At 38.2% G+C, this 25,737-nt stretch overlaps 1 protein-coding gene across 12 annotated transcripts in view; it reads right to left on the minus strand.

Annotated features, from left to right (window-relative positions):
* The window catches only part of GRIK1 (glutamate ionotropic receptor kainate type subunit 1), a gene marked incomplete at both ends in the record, with an annotated part of 432,363 nt that overhangs the window by 106,329 nt on the left and 300,297 nt on the right, over positions 1-25,737 (minus strand). For all 12 annotated transcript variants that reach the window (XM_082625512.1, XM_082625522.1, XM_082625518.1 and 9 more), the window contains 2 exons: positions 15,112-15,255; positions 24,179-24,352. In XM_082625512.1, coding sequence (XP_082481638.1) covers positions 15,112-15,255; positions 24,179-24,352 — 318 coding nt within the window. The remainder of the gene's footprint in view (positions 1-15,111; positions 15,256-24,178; positions 24,353-25,737) is intronic.

Here is a 25,737-nt window from a genome sequence, read left to right on the forward strand (position 1 = left end):
CAATGAAATTGTTCCAGCAGTTTTTCTCTCTCTTTCATTAGCAACTTGTCCCTCTCTGACTGGGTCTTTCCAATCAGCATACAGACAATGTTATAAATATCTCATCTTTGGGAAACACTCTCTCCATCTCTTGTCAAATGTATTAGACACTTTCACAAATGCTATTTCCTTTCATTCTTGCAACTGTGTAAGAATCATTAACCTTGTCTTATGAGATGAGGGTGTGAGGATTCAGATCCATACTTTCTGGTTCCAAAGACAGCACTCAACTGAGAAGATGACCCAGTGTATTAGAATAGTTTCCAAGAAAGAGCATATAACCAGTGTATGAGCACCCAAAATGTTCTTGCTGATCTGTTTTTGGTGCTCCGAGACTGCTGTGCCTACCCCTCTAGCTCAATCTCCCCAATTCAGTATGAGGGAATTGAACATCTTACCATTCTATACTGCCAGCTAGGGAGTATAAAGTAATTCTGCCAGAGAGGTGAAGTTGCTGAATCACTGAACTTTCAGAGAAGTTATGGGTTACTATATTTTCAGTCTAAGCCCTTCCAAATTTTTTTGTTTGTTTTTTTTAGTATTCTGTAAGTGTAAATGAGAGTAATAAGAATTGTAATGGACACAGTCATATTTTGCATCGAAGAAGTCTGAATCCTCACTGTTCAAAGAGAGCCAGATGCAGTCAAACTCCTGATCATTTTATTATTCAGGGCAGAGCAAAGCTCTGGACCATTGGCATCTGTGCCTTTTCAGGCACTCATGGGGTAGAAGCACAGCTGTGTCACAGAGGATTCTGAGGAACGTTGCTGCATGCTTTGAATTTCACAGGATTATCAGATATATTTCAAAATAAACAAAAGCACAGATATGAATAAATTATAGTCAAGGCTTTGAGGGAATGCTAGTTGGATATCACTGGGTAGAGATTAAGGCTCTATCTAGCCATGTCAAATTTCTGAAATCTTAGATTACAGAGGCAGTGTAGTATAGAGATTGAGACCATTGGCCTGTTCATGTTCTACCTGGATGGATTATGATCTAGCTTGTAACCTTTGGACAATTATCCAACCTTGCTAAGTCTCTTGTTTCCTTATGTAAAATGAAAATAACACTCATAGGGCTGTTGTGAGGATCAAGTGAGCAAATAGATATAAACCATTTAAACCATGTCTATTCCTATTCATTCTTGTCCAATAATTATTATTTCCCCGTTAAGCTTCTGAACACTCTCAAACACCTGACTTGAGAGTAACTGAAAAAGGTCTGCACCTTGACCCAACAGTAGGCTTTGGCATTAGACTCCTTTTTCTGAGCAGTGCATGAGATTTCTTAGATCAGTCAGCCTTTGGTACCTGGAAGGATTAGCCCTGCATCCCTCCTGCACTTTGGGTGGGCAGTTAAGTGAGGAGGATTCTCTACCAGTGGGCACCAAAAAGACCCCTGGTTCATCTGGATGGACCTATGAGTCACCACTGATGCAAGATCTCTTCTTCTTTCTTCATATTTCCTTCCTGTTCCATGTCTGTGATTTTATTTTCTTTTATTTTTGCTCCTGATAACTTCAATGTAACCCAATCTGGGTGGACAAAGGGCTCCCAGTGCAGTTGACTTTCAATCCTCAAAGGTATCCTCACCTTGCCACTGTCCTAGGCCCTTGTGAAACATTCAAGGCTGTCCTCCTCCACCTCGCTGGCAGGGACCACAGTGATCTTTGCACTCCCCACAAGACAAGCACTTGAAACCACTTAGTTAATAGAGAAGAGAAACTTAATATTCTAGTACTCTAAACTGTGAGCTGAGTTGATAGGTCAATTCTTATAACTGAACAGGTAAATACTCCAGGGTAAATCTGACCACCAAGTTTATGTAGACTTTATTCCAGTGGGCTGCCCAGAGGTTGTGAGTTTTTCTCTCTGTACAATGTTCCTGGGTTGTCTGACATGAGGCACAGAGGAAGGTACTCAGGGAGTTGGTGAAACTATTTGGGTGGAAAAGTAGTTGATCAATCTCTCACTTTTTAGGACATTTAAAAGTCATATTAATAGAATTTTGAACTCATGGAGACAAAGTGTTGATGTGATTTACTCAAAGTTACATAGATCATCAATGATAGGACTAAGTTGACACTGGACTCTTTCTTGAATTCCAAGACTCACGTGTACTGGTGTGTGTGTATCTGTGTGTATGTGTGTGTACATATATTAGAAACACAGCACCTTAACACATTATGATAAACAGTAAATGGAGAGTTGTTATACATATATAACAATGCACATTATTAATCTTTCTTTCTTTAAATGGGTTATTCTGCTTCAAAGTCATGAAAAGCAATTGACTTGCTGAGTCAAACACACAAATCTAATAAAGGAAAATAGTGCTGCTGACTTATTATCTGTGTTAAAAAAATCTGAATTTAAGCTTTATCGTTGGAAACTTAGCTTTAAACTATGGCTGCTTTAGACTGAATACCGAGTTGTAGGTGTCAGTACTCGGCAGACCTGAACACAACTGGAAAGCATTACCTCTCTTTTTATTTGTAAGTCCAGTGGGATTTTTATTAGTAGGGTAGTGTTTGAGAATCCTCTCTCTAGTTTTCATTGATTGATTCATATACCCTGTTCTTAATTTTATTGATTGATTTCAATGTTTAGCACCATCAATTTCTTTATGCATTGTTGAGCACACTATTTCTAGTCTGGGAATTCTGAAAAACAATCAATAAATTATACTAAGTGGGGCTTCCCTGGTGGCGCAAGTGGTTGAGAGTCCGCCTGCCAATGCAGGGGACACGGGTTCGTGCCCCAGTCTGGGAGGATCCCACATGCCGCGGAGCGGCTGCGCCCGTGAGCCATGGCCGCTGAGCCTGCACGTCCGGAGCCTGTGCGCCGCAACGGGAGAGGCCACAACAGTGCGAAGCCCGCGTACCGCAAAAAAAAAAAAAAAAAAAAAAAAAAAAATTATACTAAGTGAATCACTCAACACATTTTCAATGTTAACCTTTGGCAAGGAGTCTCCCTTTTTGCCTTGAGTACCAGAAGAATGGGTTCCATTAGCAATGCAGTATTTGAAAACAAACGCTGCATATTGAAATGGCTACCCAGTCACATTTCAGAGGTGTTGCTGTCATTAGGGGGGTTATTATAAAATATGCTGCTGTTCAAATTGGAATCGTGAAAAATTTGGAGTTAGGGGATGCAAAACTTTTAAGAGAGAAAAATATGGTTATGGTCTCTGTTCTTGTAGAAGGATACTTCTCTGGTATACTTTATTAGGTCTTGTATTATGTTAACTGTTAAAAACTTGTATTTTATCAACTGTGTATTTCTTAGGTATTTATACATAATAATTGTATATTATGTTAACTATTTGTGTTAACTATCTCTTCTCCAATTGATTGTTAATTCCTTGATGGCAGGAAATGGTTTACTCATCTTTGAAGTCCAACACCTGCGTTTGATAGATATCCAAAATATATGTAGAAAGTATGGTTGAATAAAGTAGCACTTCCAAAAGTTACACACTTTCAAGTAGTAGGAGAAATGCAGTGGGAATGTAGCAAGACAGGGAATTAGGATTTTCTTCCTACTGGCTGTGAGACCTAGGAGGAACTACAGGATTACAATGAGGAAAAAACATATCTTCATGCCCCACGCCATCCTCCTGTCCCCTTTCTTCTTCTTCTAGAAAGATCTGGACAAGCAGACTGCACAACCTGCAGGTCAAAGAAATGAAATCATGTGACCTTCTCAAGGCCATGGTGCCTATGGTGGTGGGACTGGAGGGGCAGTTAGATTTAGTTTACTTGCACCCCCAAAATCAGCTCTTATACAGCAATCCAATTCTAAGGATATTTTTCTTTGAGCTTTGAAGGCTTTCCAAGTTTAAGAATTGGCCTGAAGGGAATGACATGAAGGGAATGACACTTTTAAGCATTTACTGACTCCATAATTAATACAGTGATTCATTCATTTGGCAAATCTTCGTTCTGCTAACATTTTATCATGAAATTACTAAGAATAAGATCAAGAGATAAAGTTATCTTGGGGGAGATGGTGCAGAGAAAAGAGAACAGAGAAAAAATTTATGTGTTTCAAAAATTTGTCTTCACCTGACTCTGTTTCCTGAATAGAAAAGTTAACAAATGTGATTCATTGTGGTGTTATTTCATTTGTTTTTAATTAAAGGAGGCCCACTCTATATTTATTGTATAAATATAGCCCTGATGGACTAACTGTACAATTATTGTCTTACTCAGGTCCCTGGAGTATAATACAATGACAAATATCTGAAATTCACCCCCCATCTAAGCAATGTGATCTCTGTCCCGTCACCCACAATTTTCAGCCAGTTCTCAGAAAAGCTATTTAAAAGAAAATCTGAAGTATACATAATAATGGTAATGAAAATAAACATTAAGCAAAGGAAGAAATGATAAACATAATCTTTAGACCACATAACTTCTTTGGATGTCAGCTATTTCAGGAACTGAAATGATGCATTTATCATATTCTCATCTGTTCAATATATAATTATTTTAACTATTATATGTATTGTTTATAACCCATTATCTTGCAATAACAGCTTGCATGGATCACTGCATAATTTAAAAATATAGTGGCTTTTCTTGCCAATATTTGACTTCCACCTTTAAATCTGCTGACTTTATATCTTTGCCATGAACTCTGGGTAAACTATTTTTATTTCCTAAGGATTTATCTTAGAATGTGCACCTGCCTTTTTTTTTCATAAACTAGTTTCCTTTGGCACTGGCTTGTGTGATGGCATGTTTTCCAAAATAGAATGAATTGGCTTCTGTACTTGCAAATCAGCTAAATGGGCAGGAATACAAATATGAGACCCAGGGGGTGTGAAATGGGTGGGAATAAGGCACTTGTCTAATTATCTAGATTATGTGATCAATTTAATCTGGAAATCAAATCATTCTGTCTTGAATTCCTTATACTACTTTGGTCACATTAATCAAATTTTGTCTTTGTTGGGTATATACTTATTATAGCTAATCAATATGTTCTTTGTCTATGAAGACAAAAATGTAGATTCCACATGGGTTGAGTTCACATCTTTCCCTAGTTAGCCTGATTGGGTGGGATATTTTATTATGTAAGCATTTATTTATTTAGTCACTAAGTTTATTGAGGACTTGAAATGTGGCTAGTATAAATTGAAGACTATAAGTTTAAAATGTAAACTGAATTTAAAGACTTATAAAAAAAGTAAAATAGTAATTTTTATATTGATTACATGTTGAGGTAATAATATTTTTGATATATTGGGTTAGATAAAATGCATTATTAAAATTAATTGTACCTGTTTATTTTAAGTTCTTAATGTAGTTACTAGAAAATCTATGTGACTCACATAATATTTCTACTGGACAGTGCTGCTCTAGAGCAAATCTTGCATTTGTGCATAGAAGCTGTTACTTAGATGTTCATCACAGCATTATTTGGATGTGTAAAAGAAAAGCAGGCAGCCAAAATATCCATTCATGGGGAAATGGATAAGTACCCTGAAGTATATTTAGTGCATGAGTTGTTCCTCTGCTTGGATCCTTTACTCTCTTAATATTTACATGTCCTGCTCCCTCTTTTCTTTTAGGACTTTACTCAAGTTTCACATTTTTTGTGAAGTATTTTCTAACTACCCTATATAATACAGTAATGCCCATTTCTGTCTTCATGGACTCCTCCTGCACAGCTTACCTCTCCTGAGCTTTGCTTTTCTGATAATCCTTGTCATCATCTGAAGTACAATATTGCCTTTTATATATGTCTGATTCCCCCACTAGAGTATCAGTTTCATGAGAGCAAGGGCTTTGTTTTGCTTACCTTTGCATTCTTGGTGTCTAGAATAGTGGCTGCAACATATTGAGTATTTAGGAGATATTTGCTGAATGAATTAATGATGGAATACTGGATTTCAACAAAAATGAATGATTTGGATAAATAATAAATATGCATCAACTTAGATATATTCCAAAACTTAAGTAAGATTGACTGGAAAAGAAAATTGCTGAATGAAATATATATGCACACAAATATATGTAGGCACACACACACAAAAATTATATATATATATATACAGAAACATGTACACACCCACACATCCCCATATCTCTCTCTATGTGTGTGTATATGCATACATGCATATATATGTATATGCATACACACATATGTATATGAATGTGTGTATACATGCACATATATTTATGTGCACACATACATATATGTATACATATGCACATATGTATCTATAAAACGGCATCCATTTAAATAAATTAAACACATGTGTGCATGTGTACATATTCACATGTACACACCTACATAACAGACTGTAGTATAGAAAGCAAATTCTTCAATCAACCTTGCAGAGCCAGGACATTAGTAGCTGAATGGAAGGAAGATGATAACTGACATGAGTCTTTGAATGCTATCTCATAAATAAAAATGTTATTTAGAATCATATAAACTAAGGAGAACTTGACAGACTTCCCATTTTATGCTGACATCCCCTTTCAACATTTCTGACAGGTGATTTTTCACCTAGCCACTAACTGAATATTTCAGGGGCAGGTATCTTAGCACCTTAGTTATAAATGAGACAATGCATATAATTGGTTAAAATTGTAAACTTTGAACATTTAAGAACGGATGCCATTTCTTTGTCCAGAGTTGTACAGGGAACTGAAGCAAGGACCTGAAGAATTCTCTCTTCCTTTAGGTCTAAATGTCCTAAATGTGAGAGAATGCTGGGATGAATGGGTTTCACGTACACGGTGCAAGCTAGGAGTCAGAATGCAGGTAATTTTCAATGGGTGTGGAATGAAAAATACAAATGGAACTTTTTCTGAAAAGTGGAAATTTGACTGAGTTTGCTGCCAGATCCAATGTCATCTAATTAATCCAAGGGACAGCCTGTCCTGGCAATCAAAATCAAATGGTATGCATAAAGGGAAGTGTCACTGGAGCCACAGTAGGATAAAATCATGTCAAAGCTTATGTTTCTCTAGGGACTTTTTTTTTCACCTGGATCCCATTTAAAAAAAAAACAAAAACAAAATCTTCTCAATACTGTCATACTAAGTAAAAGTCCAAATAAATATCAAAGCAAATATAGGTGCCTCAGTGGAGAATTTTAACTTTTACTCTTTGATTTTTAAAAGCTTGAATTTGAATATTTTGTTTATGTATTCAAATTTCTAATCTTCATTCCATCAAAATAAATCAATAAATTACATTTTCATAACCAAACAGTGGCAGAAAGCTGTCCATATTTTACATAGTTCTCAGTGATATACCATATAATTTGGCATTTGTAAATAATGTTTCACTCTTATGTAGGAAATTTATTTTGGACCAGATCAATTAGGAACTATTTACATGGTTTAAAATCAAGTATCAGCTCAGTGAAATTTAATAAGAGTTTGCTAGATTTTATCTTCCTGGGGTCAGTTCAACAAGCATCTTTTAAATGCCTGCCATGTACTGCACAGCGACGTGAGGACACATAGATAAATTGACTTTGTCCTTGTCCAGGGGAAAGATCTTACAGTGTCTGAATGAGGCATGTGAAATGCTAACATAGAGATATACAGGAGCTATGAAGTCCAGTGGAGAATCCATCCCCAAATAAAGGTTAGAGAGAGGCTTACTGGACTAGGAGAATTAACTCTGAGAGAGAGAGTTAGCCACATGAAAAATGAGAGGCAGTGCTTTTCAGACTGAAAGGAGTATGGCAAAAGTGGTGTTGTGAGGCCAGTTTTGTCAGGAAAAGAGAAACTCACCTGTCTTTACTGTATGAGAAAAGCATGGTGAATGCAGGAAACTATAAGCAAGTTCGTGTTTCTAGAGGGTAGAATATCTACTATGCACTCTTGTACATCACTTTCCTTATATGGTGACAACAGTTGTAGAAGCACTGACAGTCAAGATATGGGGCCTAGTTAGAGGCTATTTTAATGATCCAGGGAAGAAATGATGAGGGCAGTGGGCAAGGAAGTTTACTAAAGAATATTTAGGATAGAAAGTCTGATGGGACTTAAGGCGATGAGTGTGCTGAGTTGGATGAATAATTTTAGACAAACGTAGAGGTCTGGTTTGAGTGATATGTCCTATCTTACTGTGTGATGTGTCAAGTCAGGTGCCCAGATGATGGATATCAGGATACTAGAGTGGGTAGTTAGACACTCCCAAGTTTCCTGTACATATGTACAAAGGAAGTTCCCTCAGAGACTGTTCTAGATCAAGGATTGATACAAAGGGTCACATGTATGGTAGAGGTGGTTGCTGAAGAGATTTCTCTGGACAGAGCTGTTGCCTCTCTGTGAGTTCACACCCCTCTGCCTTTAGGATACTGTATTCTAATTCCATTCTTGGTGAATGGAGCTTCCAGGGGGCCATTTGGAGAAATCTGAAATAGGTTGGCTACAGTTGGAGATGCAGAAGACCAATGGCTGACTCAAACATGAGAAAGTGGAGGTGGACTACGGTGTGACTCCCAAGTGACAAAAGAAGTCTACATAGAGTTGACCAGTTGAAATGATGGGTCAAGCAGAAGTCTGCTGCATTGCAATTAGAGGTATTCCCTGAATTACCAAGGAAGGAATGAGTAGGTATTTCCTGTGGACCAGATTTGTATCCATGGTACCTGGGTGGGATAGTCTTGGTTTATAGTCAATAGGACTGTCTAGAAGGGTGAGGAGACTTCAGCAGAAAGAGCAAGACATGTACTACTGGATTTCAAGGGGCTGAGAACTCTCCATACCCTTCCATCTGAAACAGGGATCCACTGGTCTGAGCCAAAGAAACATCAGAAGAGACTGCCCAGTAGGAACTCTAAGCTTTAAAAATCTACCAGGCTTACGGGGGCACCAGCTTAATGTAGGAATTTCCTGCTAAGCTTAGAGAGTACTGAGCAGTCCAGCCAATCAGGAAGTGTCCTAACACAGGGGTCCTTAACCCCCAGGCAGCAGACAGGTCCGTGGCCTGTTGGGAACCGGGCCACACAGCAGGAGGTGAGCGGAAGGTGAGTGATCGAAGCTTCATCTGCCACTCCCCATCACTTCCCATCACTGGCATTACTGCCTTAGTCAACCTCCCGCCCCGCCACCATCCGTGGAAAAATTGTCTTCCAAACCGGTCCCTGGTGCCAAAAAGGTTGGGGACCATTGTCCTAACACTTTTTGAGCCTGGGAGGAGGTCCAGCAGCTAAGTGTGTGGTGAGGAAGTCAGCAAGGAAAGAAAAAAGAGGAGAGCCCACCATCCCTCCATTTCCCTAGAGTCTTCCAGCAGAGATCAGGGAGAGGAGAAATATGATGTTATATCAAGTTGCGCTTTTGATTAATGTCTAGATAGTCTAATTCATAAGTTGAAGTTCAACTTGAAGAACCTTTAGGACTGCCATTACCTTAGTAAACAAAAAATCATAGTCTCTATGCAATTTTTCACTAAATAATTTTAACTGAGCAGTAGGAACAAAATAAACTGAGTTTGTTGTCCCACTAGTTGTGTTTGTTTGATATACCGGTTACATCATCATTCATTGACATTGAGCCTATAGTAGTGATAATAATTTTAATAGATAAAACTGATGGGTTCTATTCGGGAATTTGTTGATATGTGGGTGGCAGCAGGACATCAAGATGGATTTTTCCAACAGGGAAGTAACTGGATGAATTTAGACCTAAATTCATTTTGGTCTAAATTTTGGAGAGAAATTAGGACTAATTCAAGAAACATTTGTTTATTTCTCTAGAACATTTTTTCCCCTTTTAACTCTTTATGAGTGATGATTACTTCTGAACCAAGATGTCCACAATTCCTCAATAATCATTGTGGGTTTTCCTGTTTCAATCAAACTTACACATAGCTACCAATATAAACTGTCTAAAATATCATTTTGTTTCTGCCTGAAGAACAGTGACTTCTTTATCAATCATCAATAAAATTAGAAATTCTCAGCAGAGTTTCTCAGGTGGAAACCAATTGTCTTTCCATATTTATGTAAACTAATTTCTCGCCACTTCCACGTGGGACCACTGCATCTGAGCCCATCAGAACTCCTTATGTTTCATTTATATTTTTGCTGGTCACCATACTGGAACATGTTTTCAACAAAATTATGACTTAAATACTCAGTTCAGAGACTTTTTTTTTTCATTTCATTGAAGTATAGTTGACTTACAATGTTGTGTTAATTTCTGTTGTACAGCAAAGTGATTCAGTTATACATATATATATATATTATTTTTCATATTATTTTTCATTATGGTTTATCACAGGATATTGAATATAGTTCCCTGTTGCTATACAGTAGGACCTTGTGGCTTATCCATCCCATATGTAATAGTTTGCATCTGCTAATCCCAAACTTCTGATCCTTCACTATCCCACTCTTCTTCCCCTTGGCAACCACAAGTCTGTTCTCTGTAGTTGTCAGTCTGTTTCTCTTTCATAGATATGTTTATTTGTGTCATATTTTAGATTCCACATATAAGTGATATCATACAATATTTGTCTTTGTCTTTCTGACTTCCTTAGTATGATAACCTCTAGATCCATCCAAGTTGCTGAAAATGGCATTATTTCATTCTTTTATATGGCTGAGTAATATTCCATTGTGTGTGTATAACATGAGTTTCAAGGAGACCAGTTGAGATTGCAAACAAATCTTTTTGTGGGAATAATAGATACATGGTTTAAATCAGTTTTAATATAGGGTCTGTAACCCAGAAAATAGTTAAGAACCACTGATTTAACCTAAAATCTGATTCATTTTGCCATACCCACCATTCACTGCTCTTCTCAGCACCTGTGATTGAGACTCTCTTCTTCCCAGATGCTTTGATGTGTTTACTCCTTTGCCAGCTATTCCCATTGATTTCTCCACGGCCAGCTGGAACTTACTCTGGGTCCAGAGTAACTCTGGCCACAAACAGGAAGTGTTTCAGCTTCTTCACCCCACATTCAGCTATCATTTCCCAGACTGACCTGAGATGTGGTTTGTCAAGGTTTTCTATTACCTCCGCATGGTTGATTGTTACCTAATGTCTTTGGGTCCCTCCTGAACAGTCGTGTGTGCTTGATGATTGAAAGCTCCCTCCATCCCTGGCATCACTACATTTGGCCGCTTGTATGACTGTCTCCATTGAACTACTGATTTTCCACTGCCAGGTCCTGTCCTTCTTTTTATAAGCACTGCTACTTCACCTTAGCCTCAGTAATAACAGTGACACTGCCAAGTAACAACAGCAAGAATGCAATGCTTACATATGCTAGGCAGTACACCTAAAGTTTTATACATGTTGCCACATTTCTTCCTGACCACCACCTTATATGATATCCATTTTAACAAGGACCTTCCATTTAATGGTAGCTACCCTTTCCTGAGCAATCACTGTAAGCCAGACATTTTGCTAGGCTGTACATATATTAAATGTAATCCTTACAGACATGTGAATTAGGTATATTATCCCCAAATTATAGAAGAGGGAACTGAGAAAAAAAAAGGCTAAATGACTAGGTTTACACAGAGAGCAAACTGATGAAATCTCAGGGTCTACACTCTCAGTTCACAGTTAAATAGGCTGGTCTATTCCTAAGACCCCTGCCTTACTCTCCCACTAGAACCTAAGACCCTTGCCTTACTCTCCCACTAGAACCTAGGACCCCAGTAGATGAGTCTAACCCAGGCCCTGGTTTCTGCCTTATTGGATTGTGTCTGAATATGATATTCATATACAGGGAGTTTGAGCTATAATACTTGCTCATAGATCGTATATGTTCTTCAGTTCCTTTGCTGTTCACTCACTCACTTATCCATTCATCTACCTGTTTGGCATCTATTTATCGGGTGCTCATTCTACATTCAGCATTGTGCAAGGACTAGGGAATCGAGACTAGAAAAGCACAGCTTGGAGACAGACATGCAATCAAATACCATTGTCTAACAACAGACGTAATAAAGGAGAGGAGCCTGAATTTGTGAGTCAGGGCCAGTAGACGGGGGCTAGTGCTTGAATTGGGTCATAAAGGATGACCCAGAGGAGGCACTTCAATCAGAGGCAAGAGAATTTGGAAGGAACATATGACAAGTTCAGGGAGCCACAATAGGTTCAGCAAGTGCTGGGACTGAGACAGGAGATGAGAGAGATGGCACAGGAGGTCAGGAACCAGATCACTAGGGGCCTTGCATATCCTGCTGAAGAGTGTGGGTTCAAATGAAAGTTTCATATGAAGCCTGATATTCCTCCACTATGTAGAATTTATATTAGTAGACAGTAGAAACCACATCTTATAATTTTGGGGCAATATCCTCTAGAGCATCAAGTTAATATTACTTATATAATGGGGTCCCAGTAATGCTTGTTGAATGGGAATTTATAATTTATTAATATGTATTTGCTTAGCAAATGCACAGAGAGATAACACTATAACACACCCTATCATGTTTGAAATATTCTTTAATTCTTTCTCTCTGGTCAGCCTAAAAACACTGAAACGTAGATAGCCTGAGAGATCTCTCTGAAAGGCTTACTGATTCTAAATGGTGTGTGGAATTATCAGGGGTTAGTGCACACGCAAATACCTCTCTGCTCGGGAAGTTTACCTCCTGTGACAAATTTGATCTTCACCCCATAAATTCAATCTGCTGACTTGCTTCTTTACATTATTTCTGATTATAGTTTTGGAAATCATTTAGAAAATGATAGTTACTAAAAGAAAGGACCAGGAGAAGTTTTAGGACCAAGTGCTTTATTTCATGTTTCTTAATAAAACCTGATAGCTGCAAAGTTTTGTTGTACTAGGTATTCACTGAAAGAAATATCTGCATTTTCTCACTTCTGCATGTTTTAGTTTGTCTCAGAATTCCCTCAGTGCCAGTCTTTCAACAGGCTGGGGCATTACTCCTGGTTAACCCGCTTTCCCATTTTCTCTGCAGATGCCTACACCCTGCCAAAGGCAGTATAAGGCATCATGACTCAGGAGATAAAAGAAAAGATGAACACAAGGTTTCTAATGCATTTCCCCTTCTACCCCCAGCTGTGGAGCCTGAGAATGGGGAATTTGTTCTTTGGAGTAACTGAATGTAAAATGCTTTCTTGCTTTCAATGTGGTCCCTCATCTTAGAGCTCATTATTTCTTTAAACATATCTAAAGATCACTTGGTAATTTCACCTTCTTATGCAACTTAAGTATAAGAAAAAAGGTGCTTAGGGTGTTCCAGAGTGTTTGATCCCAAGCTTTCATGTTGTCTCATGCCTCTTCTTGCACTGGTATGAGATAAAGGGAAGCCAGCTGTTTTCTTGTTAAAGATCAAGGTGATCAGGCTGGCGATTCAGGACATAACTATGATCGCTGCGGGGAGAAGAGAGGCTGTGTGATGTTTTCCTATTAGGCACAGTATGTCAGATGTATGTAGCTGTCAGAATGGGTCATTTTATGCCTATTTGTGATTTCTCTGTTGTTGTTTCTGTTGCTAGTTTTAAATTCCTGGCATCATCCTCAGTAGAACTGAACAAGGGCTGTTATGAGTGGTCCATTCCAACGGTAAGAGAATAGCTAATGTTTCAGATTCTTACTATGTTGCTGTACTGTTCTTCACGAGTATTAACTTTACTCTTTATCCTCACAATAATGCTGTGAGATAGAAGATGTTATTCCCATTTTACAGGTGAGAAAACTGAGACACAAGGAGTTTAAGTAACTTCCCCAGGTTACATTGCTCATAAGTGTTAGTGGAGCTGGAATTTAAACCCAAATAACCATGCCAGGAATAGGATGATGTAAGAGAGGGACCCAGGACACACAATTTAAGGAAGCAGTCTCTTGGAAGTGCAGGGTTCAAGCTTGAAAGTAAGTGCCTCCTTAAATTGTGTGCCCAAGACACTTTGCTATTAGCCGTACTTCAATCCCAGCCTTGTAAATAACCTTGGTTTGGAGCCTGGGTAGTATTAACCTTCATACTGCCTGTCTCTCTGGTCCTGACTCTTACGGATCAGAGTCAGCCTTCAATGAGGAAGTAGATTGAAGAGCCTGAAGAGGGGTCTGTATGTGCTGAAGAGACTAGCAGAGGTAAAGACCTAAGTAGGTATCTTTCTTTAGATTTCCCCCTTGCTCTTGGCTGGGCATTCTTCTCTTGCACTATGTTCCTTGCCACTCTTCTCTTTTATGGCTTTGCCTCACCCCATCCTACTCCACTACAGAAAGGAATAAAGATACCCTTCACTTGAGAGGTAAATCTCTGCATCCCATAGAGAAAACATTAGAACAGCATCACAGCATATGGTGTATCCCCAGTCAGGCCCGGCTGCCCCCAAGTACCTTATTTCATCTCGTCAAGTCCAGGCACACTCTGAAATGTGTGTTGGGGTCAAAGATAATCCAAGAATACGTGTCTATACGGCATCTCAGGATCTTAGAACAGGGTCTGGTGAAGGGAAATCAACTTGCCTTAGAGAAAAGGAATGGGTGCCCAAGATTTCAGGGCTATTGCCCTGAAATAGCAGTGAGAATTATTTCCTTTCCCAAACGCTGTACTCTTGAAAATCCTTTAGTACATGTGGTAGGTTTTGAAAGGTACCAGACTTTTCCAGCTAGCTGACAAATGGTGAAATAATCAGTATATCATTAGAACAAAGAGGTCCTTCTGTTCAGTCCTGTAGAACCCAAGACTGAGGAAACCACTGGGACTAGAGGCACTAGAGGCTGACAACATGGGAATTATCTCTGGTACTCTTCAGAGATGGACCAACCTACCTCTTGACTCAACAGGCCATAGAATAAGCACCTGTGAGCTATTTTGAACATGTGTGGAGGGCCAGCAGCAGCTGGGGTTATAGTTGAAATGAAAGATGGTGAATGTTGTGATCTGGTAGCTTTTTAAAGCTTCTCAGCATCACACTGGAAAGTTCCTGACAGTTCTCCTAGATAAACTTTTAACAGTGAATTCCCAGCAGACTGGTTGATGGTGCCTTCTCATCTCTTATAGACATCATGCCAACAGAGCCAAATGGGAAGGACCTCACCACATGGACAAGTCCAGCAGCATTAAGCCAAAGGAAGAACTGAACTGTGGACAAGTATCACTTGCCTCTTTGATCAGGTTCATAAATCTGGGTCCAAGGCGCCATGGCTTGTGTCGATGGCACTGCAGGGAGCTGACAGTCAGCTGGGAAGCCCGGTGGGAGGCAATGGCCACCATGTACACAGCATCATACATCAGAGCCGCTTCAGTCTGTGGAGGAAGACACACACCACATCTTCAATTCCACCTTTGTTTAACTTCCTTTACCTGCGTAATCACTCTGCCTGCTTCCTTATCTTCTATTTTTCTGATCTCAGCAGCCATTTATTCTCCAGCTGAACACCTGTCATTCTCCAATAGCTATTTTTCTCTAAAATAACACCTTATATGCCAGAGAAAATTGTAGTCATGGCTCTGCTTTGTTTTAAGTTCTTAAAAAGAAAAAAAGAAACGGAACTTGGATCAGCCACAAAAGACTTGACTCAGGGAACAAATATTTTTGGAGTGTCTTATGGTAAGCCCAGTGTTAAGATCAACTACATTGAGGTAGAGGTTCAATATTTCAATATTGGATTCTGTTTCTCAGTATTTACCTATCTATCAGTCTATTTACTTGTTTATATTTGGTAGAAAGAAAGTGCTGTGAGTAAAATTAACATGTGATTTTCAGGTAAGAATACTCATGTTAGGACACTTGCATTTACCAGAGTCAAGAAGGTTGTAGGCATAGAGTGAAATTCAATGGCAGATTTGAAGAGACCTGAAGAACAGACATGTGGAACTTCCTCAGAAAATATGTACTCTTGTTAGCACTTACTTTCCTGATAGAGATGATAAGTAGTCATTCCTTTGGGGAGCTGGACATATTCTTCAACTCCTCATGAAATTTCTCTCATTTGCAAAATTTCACATAATGCTCTCAGCATTTTATAAAATATGCTGCCCTGTGTTTTTCTTTAAGAATAACATCTTATAATACCTTCATATTTTACATGAGGATTTTCATAGCAACTTCAAATATATTAGCTCATTTGAAATTCTCAACAACCCCGCAAAATAAGCAGAATAGATGGATTAAACTATTTATTATGTAGGAAATTGACCTCCAGACACTATATTGATTTGTGTAAGGTCATACCTATAGCCAGTAATTGGGTAGTTAAACCAAGAATCTAGGTCTTATAATGAAGACTATCATGTGGTTTTCCGAAAACAGTTGATTTATTCAACATATATTTATTCATCATTTATTGAACGTGTCTTGATGGAGGTAGAAAGAGAAAATAAGGGGAACTACATCTGGCATTCTATTAATCTTTGAGTCCAGAGAATATCTCTACTTTGAATACTTATTATCCTGTGCAATATCTATCACTGCATTTGCCATATAGTATATTTATAGTTATTGTTTTTACATCTCTTTCTTGATAAAAGTGCTCAACTTCATTTATTAGTGGCTAGTACAGTTCTTGGCACATAAAAGTTGTTTAATAAATGTTTGCTGAAGGAATTAATGTTATTTCATGCTTAAAATAAAATACACTTTTGTGAGAACTGTATAATCCCAAGGTTTTATGATGTATTTCTAAGATTAATTGCTTCACTCATACTTAATATGAGCGATATATAGAAGTTGTGATGGTGATAATTGTTAAAGCTTAAAAATATTCTGATCATTTCAGTTCAACACTGATATAATCCATTTTATAGATCAGAAAACTGAAGTTCAGGGAAATTAAGTGACTAGTTTAAGGCTAATCTATTGACAGAATGAGACTGTTAAAAATGTAATCTATCATAATAGCTGGCATTTATTGAGCATTCATATGTCAGGTGTTATTTCAAATATTTTGCAAACGTTTAATCTCCACCATAACTTCTACTCCTTTATGGATGAAGAATTGACAAGGTTAAATGTTGCCCCCAAACTAGTGGTGGGAAAGCCAAGATTCAAATGCAGGAAGTTGGTGTTAGAATTTATGCTCTCAACCACAAAGCTGAACTGCTTCTAAACCAGCTATTTGTCTGGTGATTTAATGATTATAATAATAGTTCAACAGTGGTCAATATCCATTGATGATTAACTACATGCCAGGCAGTATAAGCATTTTACACGTTATCTCCTTCAATTACTGAAGTTAAACGTTTGACGTAGGTATTGTCCCCATTTTACAGACAGAGAAATTGAGGCTTGGAGATATAGGAAACAACTTTAATAACTTGCCTAAAGTTATGTAGCCAGTAAAGCAAGGAATGAAGATTCCATCTCAGGATGAAAGTTTAGATTTCAGAGCTCATGCCCTTAACCACCATGCTATGGGGACCTGGACATTTTTAGCAGTGCAATATGCCTTTTTGAAACACTTTTGTATATATATTCACTAACTGGCTGATTGATTTGATAGAGAAGTGTGAGGAGAGGAATTCCAATGATCTAACTTTTTCATAAACTTAACGTAGAGACTAGGATTTTAACTTTCTTTGTCAAGGATGTCTCTACACTGGGCCAGGTAGTAACACGGTTCAAAACTATAGGCCTGATCAGTGCTTTCCAAATTCAAGGAAGAAAACCATTTATTCTTAAACTATGCTTCCCCTTGTCATAAAATGTTTTCTTAAATTGAGGAGATATTTAAGTATTTTATAGCACAAATGAACTACCACTGAATTTCCTCCCCCTTTCAGTTTTATGCTGGAGACCTGCTTACCAAACAGCAACTCTCAAGTCATTTTAGGTAAATGTAAAAAAAAAAAAAAAACTGGCTTGTGTTTCAAATATGTTTGTGTTCACATTTTATTTGCATCTAAAGCCTGGAAGAGACCACAGTGCTCAATGCCTGTAAGATAATCATTTTGCAATAACATGTATCACGAAACAAGCATATTGAAAGTGGGCTTCTTGCCAATGCACAATGTTTTGGTTATTACAATGATGTGCAATAAAGGATTAACTCAGAGGGCTCAGGATGCTCAATCTCTGCACATTCTGAAGAAAGGACTAGCCTTTGACTGGCTTCTGGGAGATTACCTCCTTAGAATATCCTGCCTGATCAGAGTATCTTTGTATCTCTGGGATCTTGGGTAATACAAATAGTTTATGCTAACAGTTTGATTTATGGTGAATGTCTGTTTTTGTTCACTTGGGGCTCTGGACCATGCCATATCAGTTTGACCTCTGGAGTGGCTGGAGACCAACTAAAGTCAGCTGTGTAGGTGCTCTATGCCTATGTGACTGATGCCCCCATAAAATCCCTGGACACCAAGCCTCAGCTGAGCTTCCCTGTTGACAACACTTCATAATGTTTTCACACATCTTTGCTGTGAGAATAAAGCACTGTCAATGCAACTGTCGTGGGAGAGGACCACTAGAAGCTCATGCATGATTTCTTCTGAACTTGGTCCCTTGTGACTTTTTCCTTTGCTGATTTTAATTTGTATCCTTTTACTGTAATAAACTGTAACTGTGAGTATAACACCTTTTCTGATTTCTGTGAGTCCTCCTAGCAAATCATCAAATCTGAATGTGGCCTTGGAGACCCCAATACAAAACAATGAGATGCTATGTCACCTCAAGGATGAGGACTAAAAACATGATATGGCCCTATGGAGTCTCCACATTTTTCTGCCTGCCTGGTATGTAACTGTTGTTGGAGAAAGCTAGAGGAGATAGGGAGACATAGTCTTTGGAAAGCAAATGAGCAAAAAGTATAGATTTCCTATTTTCTCTCCAAATTTAGAAACATTCTCACTAACCTGATATGGATACACAAGTCAGTTCTCTAGGAGGGAAATACTTTCAAATAATACCTCATCCCCCTCCTTTCCTGAATTTCCTTTCTTCATGGTGTTAACAGTTTCCTCTATTAATGCAAATATCTCACCCACAGCACAGAGCTAACAGAAATTTTCCACTTAATATGAATTAGATGGTTTCCCTCTTTTCTGAGACATGCCTCTTGAAGTGATGAGGATTCTGATAAGGGTGGGAGGACTAGTGTTTTGCCTACATGAGTCCTGCTAGGGAGAAAAAGCTGGTGGGGGTGGATGCTTCTGAGGGAACAAAAGTGCTAGGAGAGGTGGTGAGCACTCAGGAAGTAGGGGAGAGCAACTCAAGAGAGAGCTAGTGTTTAGAAACAGGTTGTGGAAGGTAGCAAAGATATCACCATGTACTCACAGTCTAGAAATTCAGTAATTAGGACTGCAGCTCCAACATGTCCAGTGAGGACTGGCCCAGAAATTGGCATATTTTGAGCCTCAATGAGTATTTGCCAGCTTTTGAGAGAGACAGGAATAGGGGAAAGAGGACTATATGTGGAGTTGGAAAACAGACCTGGGTGATGCTACTGGTCATACAAGGTCACACATGTCCCAGGGAATAAGCCACCTTGGGCTATACGTGCAAAGTGAGGAATGTGTCTCTTGTAAATCAATGGATTTTGCCTTCAATAAGACAGAATAAGAATTCTGCCTCTGTATTTCAGAATGTATTTTGTTCTTCTTTGATTGACTAAAAATTGGCAAAACAGCAGGTATCATCAAGTAAATTCAATTCTATGTCCTAAAGGCTTTATATATGTTACCTGATTTAATTTGTAAAGTAACACTGTAAAGTATTATTATAGAGATTTACAGATGAGCTAGGAGGTTCAGAAAGGCTAAATAATTTAGGTTATTTAGTTATTCAGGGATATAGCAAAGACTAAAAATTAGGTTTTCCTTATCTGGAAAGATCTTGCTTTTTCTACTGAATCTCACTGCCTATTGTCTTCCATCACAAGGGTAACAGTGGACACTCAGGGTAGACACTCAAAGTGGTCTTCTCTGTGGATCATTATAGGAAAGGCTTAGATGTAAGATAAGGGTACTGACTTAACTACTCATTGTGAATGCATTTGAAGAACTGGGAAGGCAGATGACATTGATGTTTTTCTGTTCCCATGACTCAGCAGTATTGAATCATACACAATTTTAGGTTCAAAATCAGAGAATAATCCATCTGAGAATGGGCCACTCCATTACTCTAGTATATCCTCAAAAGCCAACAGATCAAATTAGCCCAAATGCTGAGAGAAATTTAAACAGAGAGAAAAGGAATGAAGTAGATTTTACAAAATCACTCTAAACTTCAAGAAAGTTAATTAACATTTTGGTTGATAAAACACTGTTTTTAATATCTCAAGATATTTTCAAATAATGAATTTCACTATTTTTGAACTCTATTGAGTAAGTAACAGTTTTCTTAACTCAATTTTATCCTGTTTCTTAAAGTCAATATCTTTATTCTAATTAAGTTTATGTTTCTTAAATCTGAAGTCAAATTTTTTGGACTTAGACATGGCCTACTTCTTCTTATTTTCAGATTTGGATGTGTTTTGACATAATAATATTCTTTGAGGATATTTTTAGTGTATGACGTTCTAAGAAATTCTTAATAGTTAAAACTTTGAAGAGGAAAATAGATAAGCAGGTGGAAAGTAAAAATATATAGGTTAGAAAAATTCCTATATTATATATTCATATGCACATCTGTGTATGTTTGCGGCACACAGAAAAGTATAACTATAAAGGGCTACAGGGAAATTCACTTTGGAGAATGGTGGGATAATGCGTGTTATTTAGGAGAAAGAAATTCTATTATAGTAGGGTATTACTTAAATATTAATAGTGGTTAGTTTATGGCTAAGTTTTGAAATAATATTACTTTAGAATATTCTCTCTCTTTACTAATCATGTCCATTTCTCATTTATAGAAGCTGTCTTTGGACTTTTGCAGTATTATTTCAGGCCTACATGAATATTTTTCATTTAATATCTTGAGTCTTAGTAGACCTCAATTCATATTTATACAGTACATTTATTCCTTCATTTAATACATATTTATTGAAGATCTGCTTTGTGCCAGCCCTTTCCTAGTGCTGGGAATAGAGCAGAACATGAAAAGACAAAATCTCCATCTTCATGGAGTTTATGTTGTTATAGGGAGTGACAACGAACAAATATAAATATGACTTATTGTCATAAGGGCTACAGAGAAAGGTAAAGCAGGTTAGGGGAGGGGGAATAACAGGAAGGGGACTACTATATTAAGTAGCAGGTTCATAGAAGGCCTCTCCGGTGAGGTAGCATTTGAGCAAACCTGAATAGGGGAAGGTTCTAGGCCCTGGAAGCAACAAATCCTGGAGATTCAAGAATGAATGGAATGCTGGACCTGAGATATATAGGTCCAGTGGAATTGAAACCAAAGAACTGTTTAACTTTAAGGTAGAGAAGAAAGAGATTGAGTACAGAGGCAATTTGAGAACAAAGACCTGTTAGCACTGGGCCTGGGCTTGGGGACTTGGAGTGTTCTCTCTTGACTTAATGATCAGTCCGTTGGATACCCTTATATTGTCCTTTAAACTTTCTGTGACTCTGTTTCTATATCCCCAAATTAGCCGCCTCTACTAGAACCCAAAAGGAAACAGTGAACTGCAAAATGGACTCTTTGGATAAATAAAGGTCAACACTAAGCTTCACAGGATCAATTTCAAGGCTCTATCTGCATAACGATGGGATCCGACTACTAGTGGGCAACTGAGTGCTACCACTTTTTTTGACTAATAATGTCATGTCCTAACATAGCTACTGTACCCAATTTTAGAGCAACCTGGTGAGCCACTGTCTTCTGTCCTAATAAATCCCCATTTCCTTTTTATAGTTTATTATAATAACAATAACAGCAATAATCACAGAGACCCCTCTGGTTAGATTAAAAGACAATGACAAACTCTAGACCGAATGGGATCTCTCATCCACTGGGACTTGGCTCTGCCATGCTTCCTGTTCACAGGATCGCTGGGCCTGATTGGGTGAGAATGGAATGTCTCTATCTCCCTCATTCAGTGGTTTGCCTCATCTCAGTCAATATGTACAAACTGTTGTGTCAGCTCAGTATAACTGAAGGCAACAGACACTTCTTTGCTACATTAAGCCATACTTGTGATGAATATTTAATGTTTGTCGCGAATCCACAATCTGTGTTAATATAGCTCCAAATTATAACTCTTTTAGGCGTACATACCAAGCATAGGTAAAAATCTCATCCTGGGATAGAGACCTTGTTTGGGAGGTGGGTTGGGGTATGGGCAGAAGATTTTGAATCATATTTGAACACACTGGAATTATAAATCCAGCAGGAAACAACAACAACAACAACAAAAAATAGCACCTCTTTCTCTCTCTCTCGCTTGCTGCCTCTCCCTCCTTTTCTCTCTTTCTTTAGCGTTTCTTCTTCCTTTTCAGAAGTCTAGTATTTCCCTGGATATTCTTTACTTATTCTTATTCAAAGCAATGTTTCAAATCATCCTAAGACTCATTTGTATCAAAATGCTTTCTATCATTATCTTTCAGATCTCTTTGTGTATCTTGAGTTATTTCAGGTTTAAAAAACAGAGACCTTGAACATGGGAGCCTCCAGAACCACTTCATTCACTCATTTATTCTTTTTTTGTCATTTGTACCTCATTTAAAAAAGGTAGAAAAAGAAGAGAAATCCCAAGTTTATTTCTCTGTGCGATGATACCTTTCAGTTATCAGTAAATTGCATCTTAAAAGCAATAGTGTTTCTCCCGATGATGGGAACAGAGAATGAAATACTATGCCAATTTAAAATGCTATTACCTGCCCACATTCCCAGTATCTTTTCCTTTGGATGACACTGTTCTGGCACAGAAATCTTTTTTTTTTTTTTTCCTGCAATTTTCTTCCATCACACGGGGAGCTTCATTAGAGAATAAAGCAAGGGTAGGCGCATTTGACAACAAGAGACAAATGATGTTAGTGAGAAGCTCTCTGATGAGGCAGTTTGCAATTTATCTGTTCAGCAGAGTACATGTCTCTCCTTAGGAGGCAAGCTTGACATCTGCTTTGAGAGTGACATATGGCTGGTATAAAGCACTGTCAGTGTCTGCAGAGGTGTACCTCCTTGTGCTCAGGATGGGAAGAATGTGAACACACCAACTCTATGGAAATCCAGAGTTTTCCACATGTGCTTCTGCTTGCTGAGATGTAGCAGAAGCGAGGAAGGTAAGCTGGTTCTGCAGAACCTTTATAGGCAGCTTGCTCCTCCTCTTTCCCTTCCTCATTCCCAAGGTCACATTCCCAGGGGCAACCGTCTCCCCACTTACCCTTGCTTTTGTTTATGCTTCGTCTCCATTTGGCTGACAGTGGTGGCTACTCCTGTTAACTTTTTTATCTGAAGCCATTACTCTCAGGAAGCTGAAGATAGCAGTTTTTGATAGTAGCCATGCACAGGCTTTCAAAATAGTAAGTTCCCTACATATGAACCTTCAAGTTGCGAACTTTCAAAGATGCAAACGTGTGATTCATCAATGTCGGGCGTGAGTGAAATTGCAGTTTGCCCTCCGTCTCCTGTTGCTGACGACCCTTCAGCTCTACCATCTCCCACTTCCTCTCCCTCCTCCAGTCAGTAGCTCTTCTTGCCTGTTCACTCGGTGCCAGCCCCTGGATGCCAGCTGTTGGACTGTACTACTGTACTTTTCAAGGTATTGTACTGTAAGATTAAAAATGTTTCCTTTATTTTTTGTGTTTGTTTGTTTTCTATGTATTATTTCTGTGAAAAGTATTATAAATCTATTATAGTATAGTATTATATAGCCTATTGTGTTAGCTGGGTACCAAGGCAAACTTTGTTGGACTTACGAACGAATTGGACTTACGAACGTGCTCTTGGAATGGAACTCGTTCATATGTAGGGGACTTACTGTACATTAAATGTTTTCTCCTCTTCTCATACAAGTCAAGGCACAGTTTATAACACTTTTTCCTCTCACTATGAAAAACATATGAGATTCTTCTTTTTTTCGGTGGAACGAGGGCCTCTCACTGTTGTGGCCTCTCCCGAGGCGGAACACAGGCTCCGGACATGCAGGCTAAGCAGCCATGGCTCACGGACCTAGCCGCTCCACAGCATGTGGGATCTTCCTGGACCAGGGCATGAACCCACGTCCCCTGCATCAGTAGGCGGACTCTCAACCACTGTGCCACCAGGGAAGCCCAAGTATATGAGATTCTTAACCTAACCCCTAAGGAAGTCAAACATCATCTCAAATGATTTTATTTTAAAACTACTTACTGTCATCATGCCATCCAAAAGGCCAGTCTCAGGCCTGGGTGGGGCCTGCAGTCTCTCCATGGACCACTTCTCAATGATGGATGACACGTGAGGATTGTCAACATTAAGCAGCCGAAACCCGGTCATATTTACACCACTGTACCTATAGAGTTCCAGATCTAAAGCAAATAAGTCCTGTGCAGTATTAAAAATGATAAAAGTAGAAAGAGTTAACATTTTCTGTGCTCTTTAGGCAAAAGAGAACTAATGATTGCAGAAGCAACAAATGGTTAAAACAAGAATGGCAGCCATCATCACATTGGTTCGATAAAAGAACATTTCCTCTTGTTTTTCACTTGCATGCTGCCTGACAAACTCTAAGTAATCAGTTTTCATTTTCATACTTTTTTTTTTTGCAATACTGTTAAAGTTTGTATAAACCAAGAACAAGAATTTAGCTGCCAATAATTAGTATGCCCTTGGGAACAGGATGTGACATTCTGAGAAGCTATAGAATTCTGTTCCTAGGATATAGTCTTTGGGGTGTTGAAAGGGATCTTTGTGTCCATTTGATTCACTGCTTTTATTTTCTAGATGAGGAAACTGCGGTTCTGAGTCGTGATGTGACTGGCCTGAGAATGATCCACTTGTCAGTGGCAGTACCACCCTTCTCCCTCATAACTTGCTGCCCCAGGCTGCCTTGAATCTTGCAAAGGAGGTGAAGTTTGGAACTTACATATACATTTGATGGAAAGATAACTCTCAGAAAAAAAAAAAACATTCCCTTGCTCACTGAAAATAACCTATGATGTCCCATATAATGAGAGCATAAAGAATGCCTGGGGCAAATAAGTCCTGAGAAATATTAAAAATGATAAAAGTAGAAAGAGTTAACATTTACACAAACTCAGAATAAGAACCAAAATGTTCTCTTCAGAGAATAAACTGGAGCCTATGGTTGTGTTGATGTGAGTATCTTAACAGTAGCATTTGTTCCCTTTTAGATAATGTTGCAGGGAAAAAACTTGAACCCACCCTAGTATTGTCCATTACAGATGAAGCTGAGTGTAAACCAGTTTATGTTGGCTCATATTTAAAATAGACTTAAGTGATAATTTCAACTTTTTCCTGTAAAGAAATGTTAGACACTAAAACATATCATTAAAATATCTCACATTTATGAATAAACCAAACTTTCAAAGTAGCATTTAACAGTTAATAAAAGAAAAAAATCTTCCATAAAAATTGCTTACCAATGTAACTGCTTTATGAAAGAACAATACAAAACAGTACATTATTTGTGATGATAGTGGTTACTAAAGAGAAGTAGCTTCAGAAACACTCCATGATTTATATGTGCAGAAGATGCATATAGATTTTTCTTTTGAATAACTCTTTTCTACATCATTAGTTCTTCCCAAGATAACTTTGGATTAGACTGTAGAACCATAAGAATGCCTCTCTGAACTCACTCATGTAAGAAAAAGTATATTGCCTTTTAAATTTTTCTATTTATTTCCCTTGCACTAACCAATTTTTTCTTTAAGTTTCATTAATACTCATGAGCAAGTATGGTAGGA

The sequence above is a fragment of the Mesoplodon mirus genome (assembly GCF_964341445.2).
Source record: "Mesoplodon mirus genome assembly, chromosome: 6".
NCBI lineage: Eukaryota > Metazoa > Chordata > Mammalia > Artiodactyla > Ziphiidae > Mesoplodon > Mesoplodon mirus.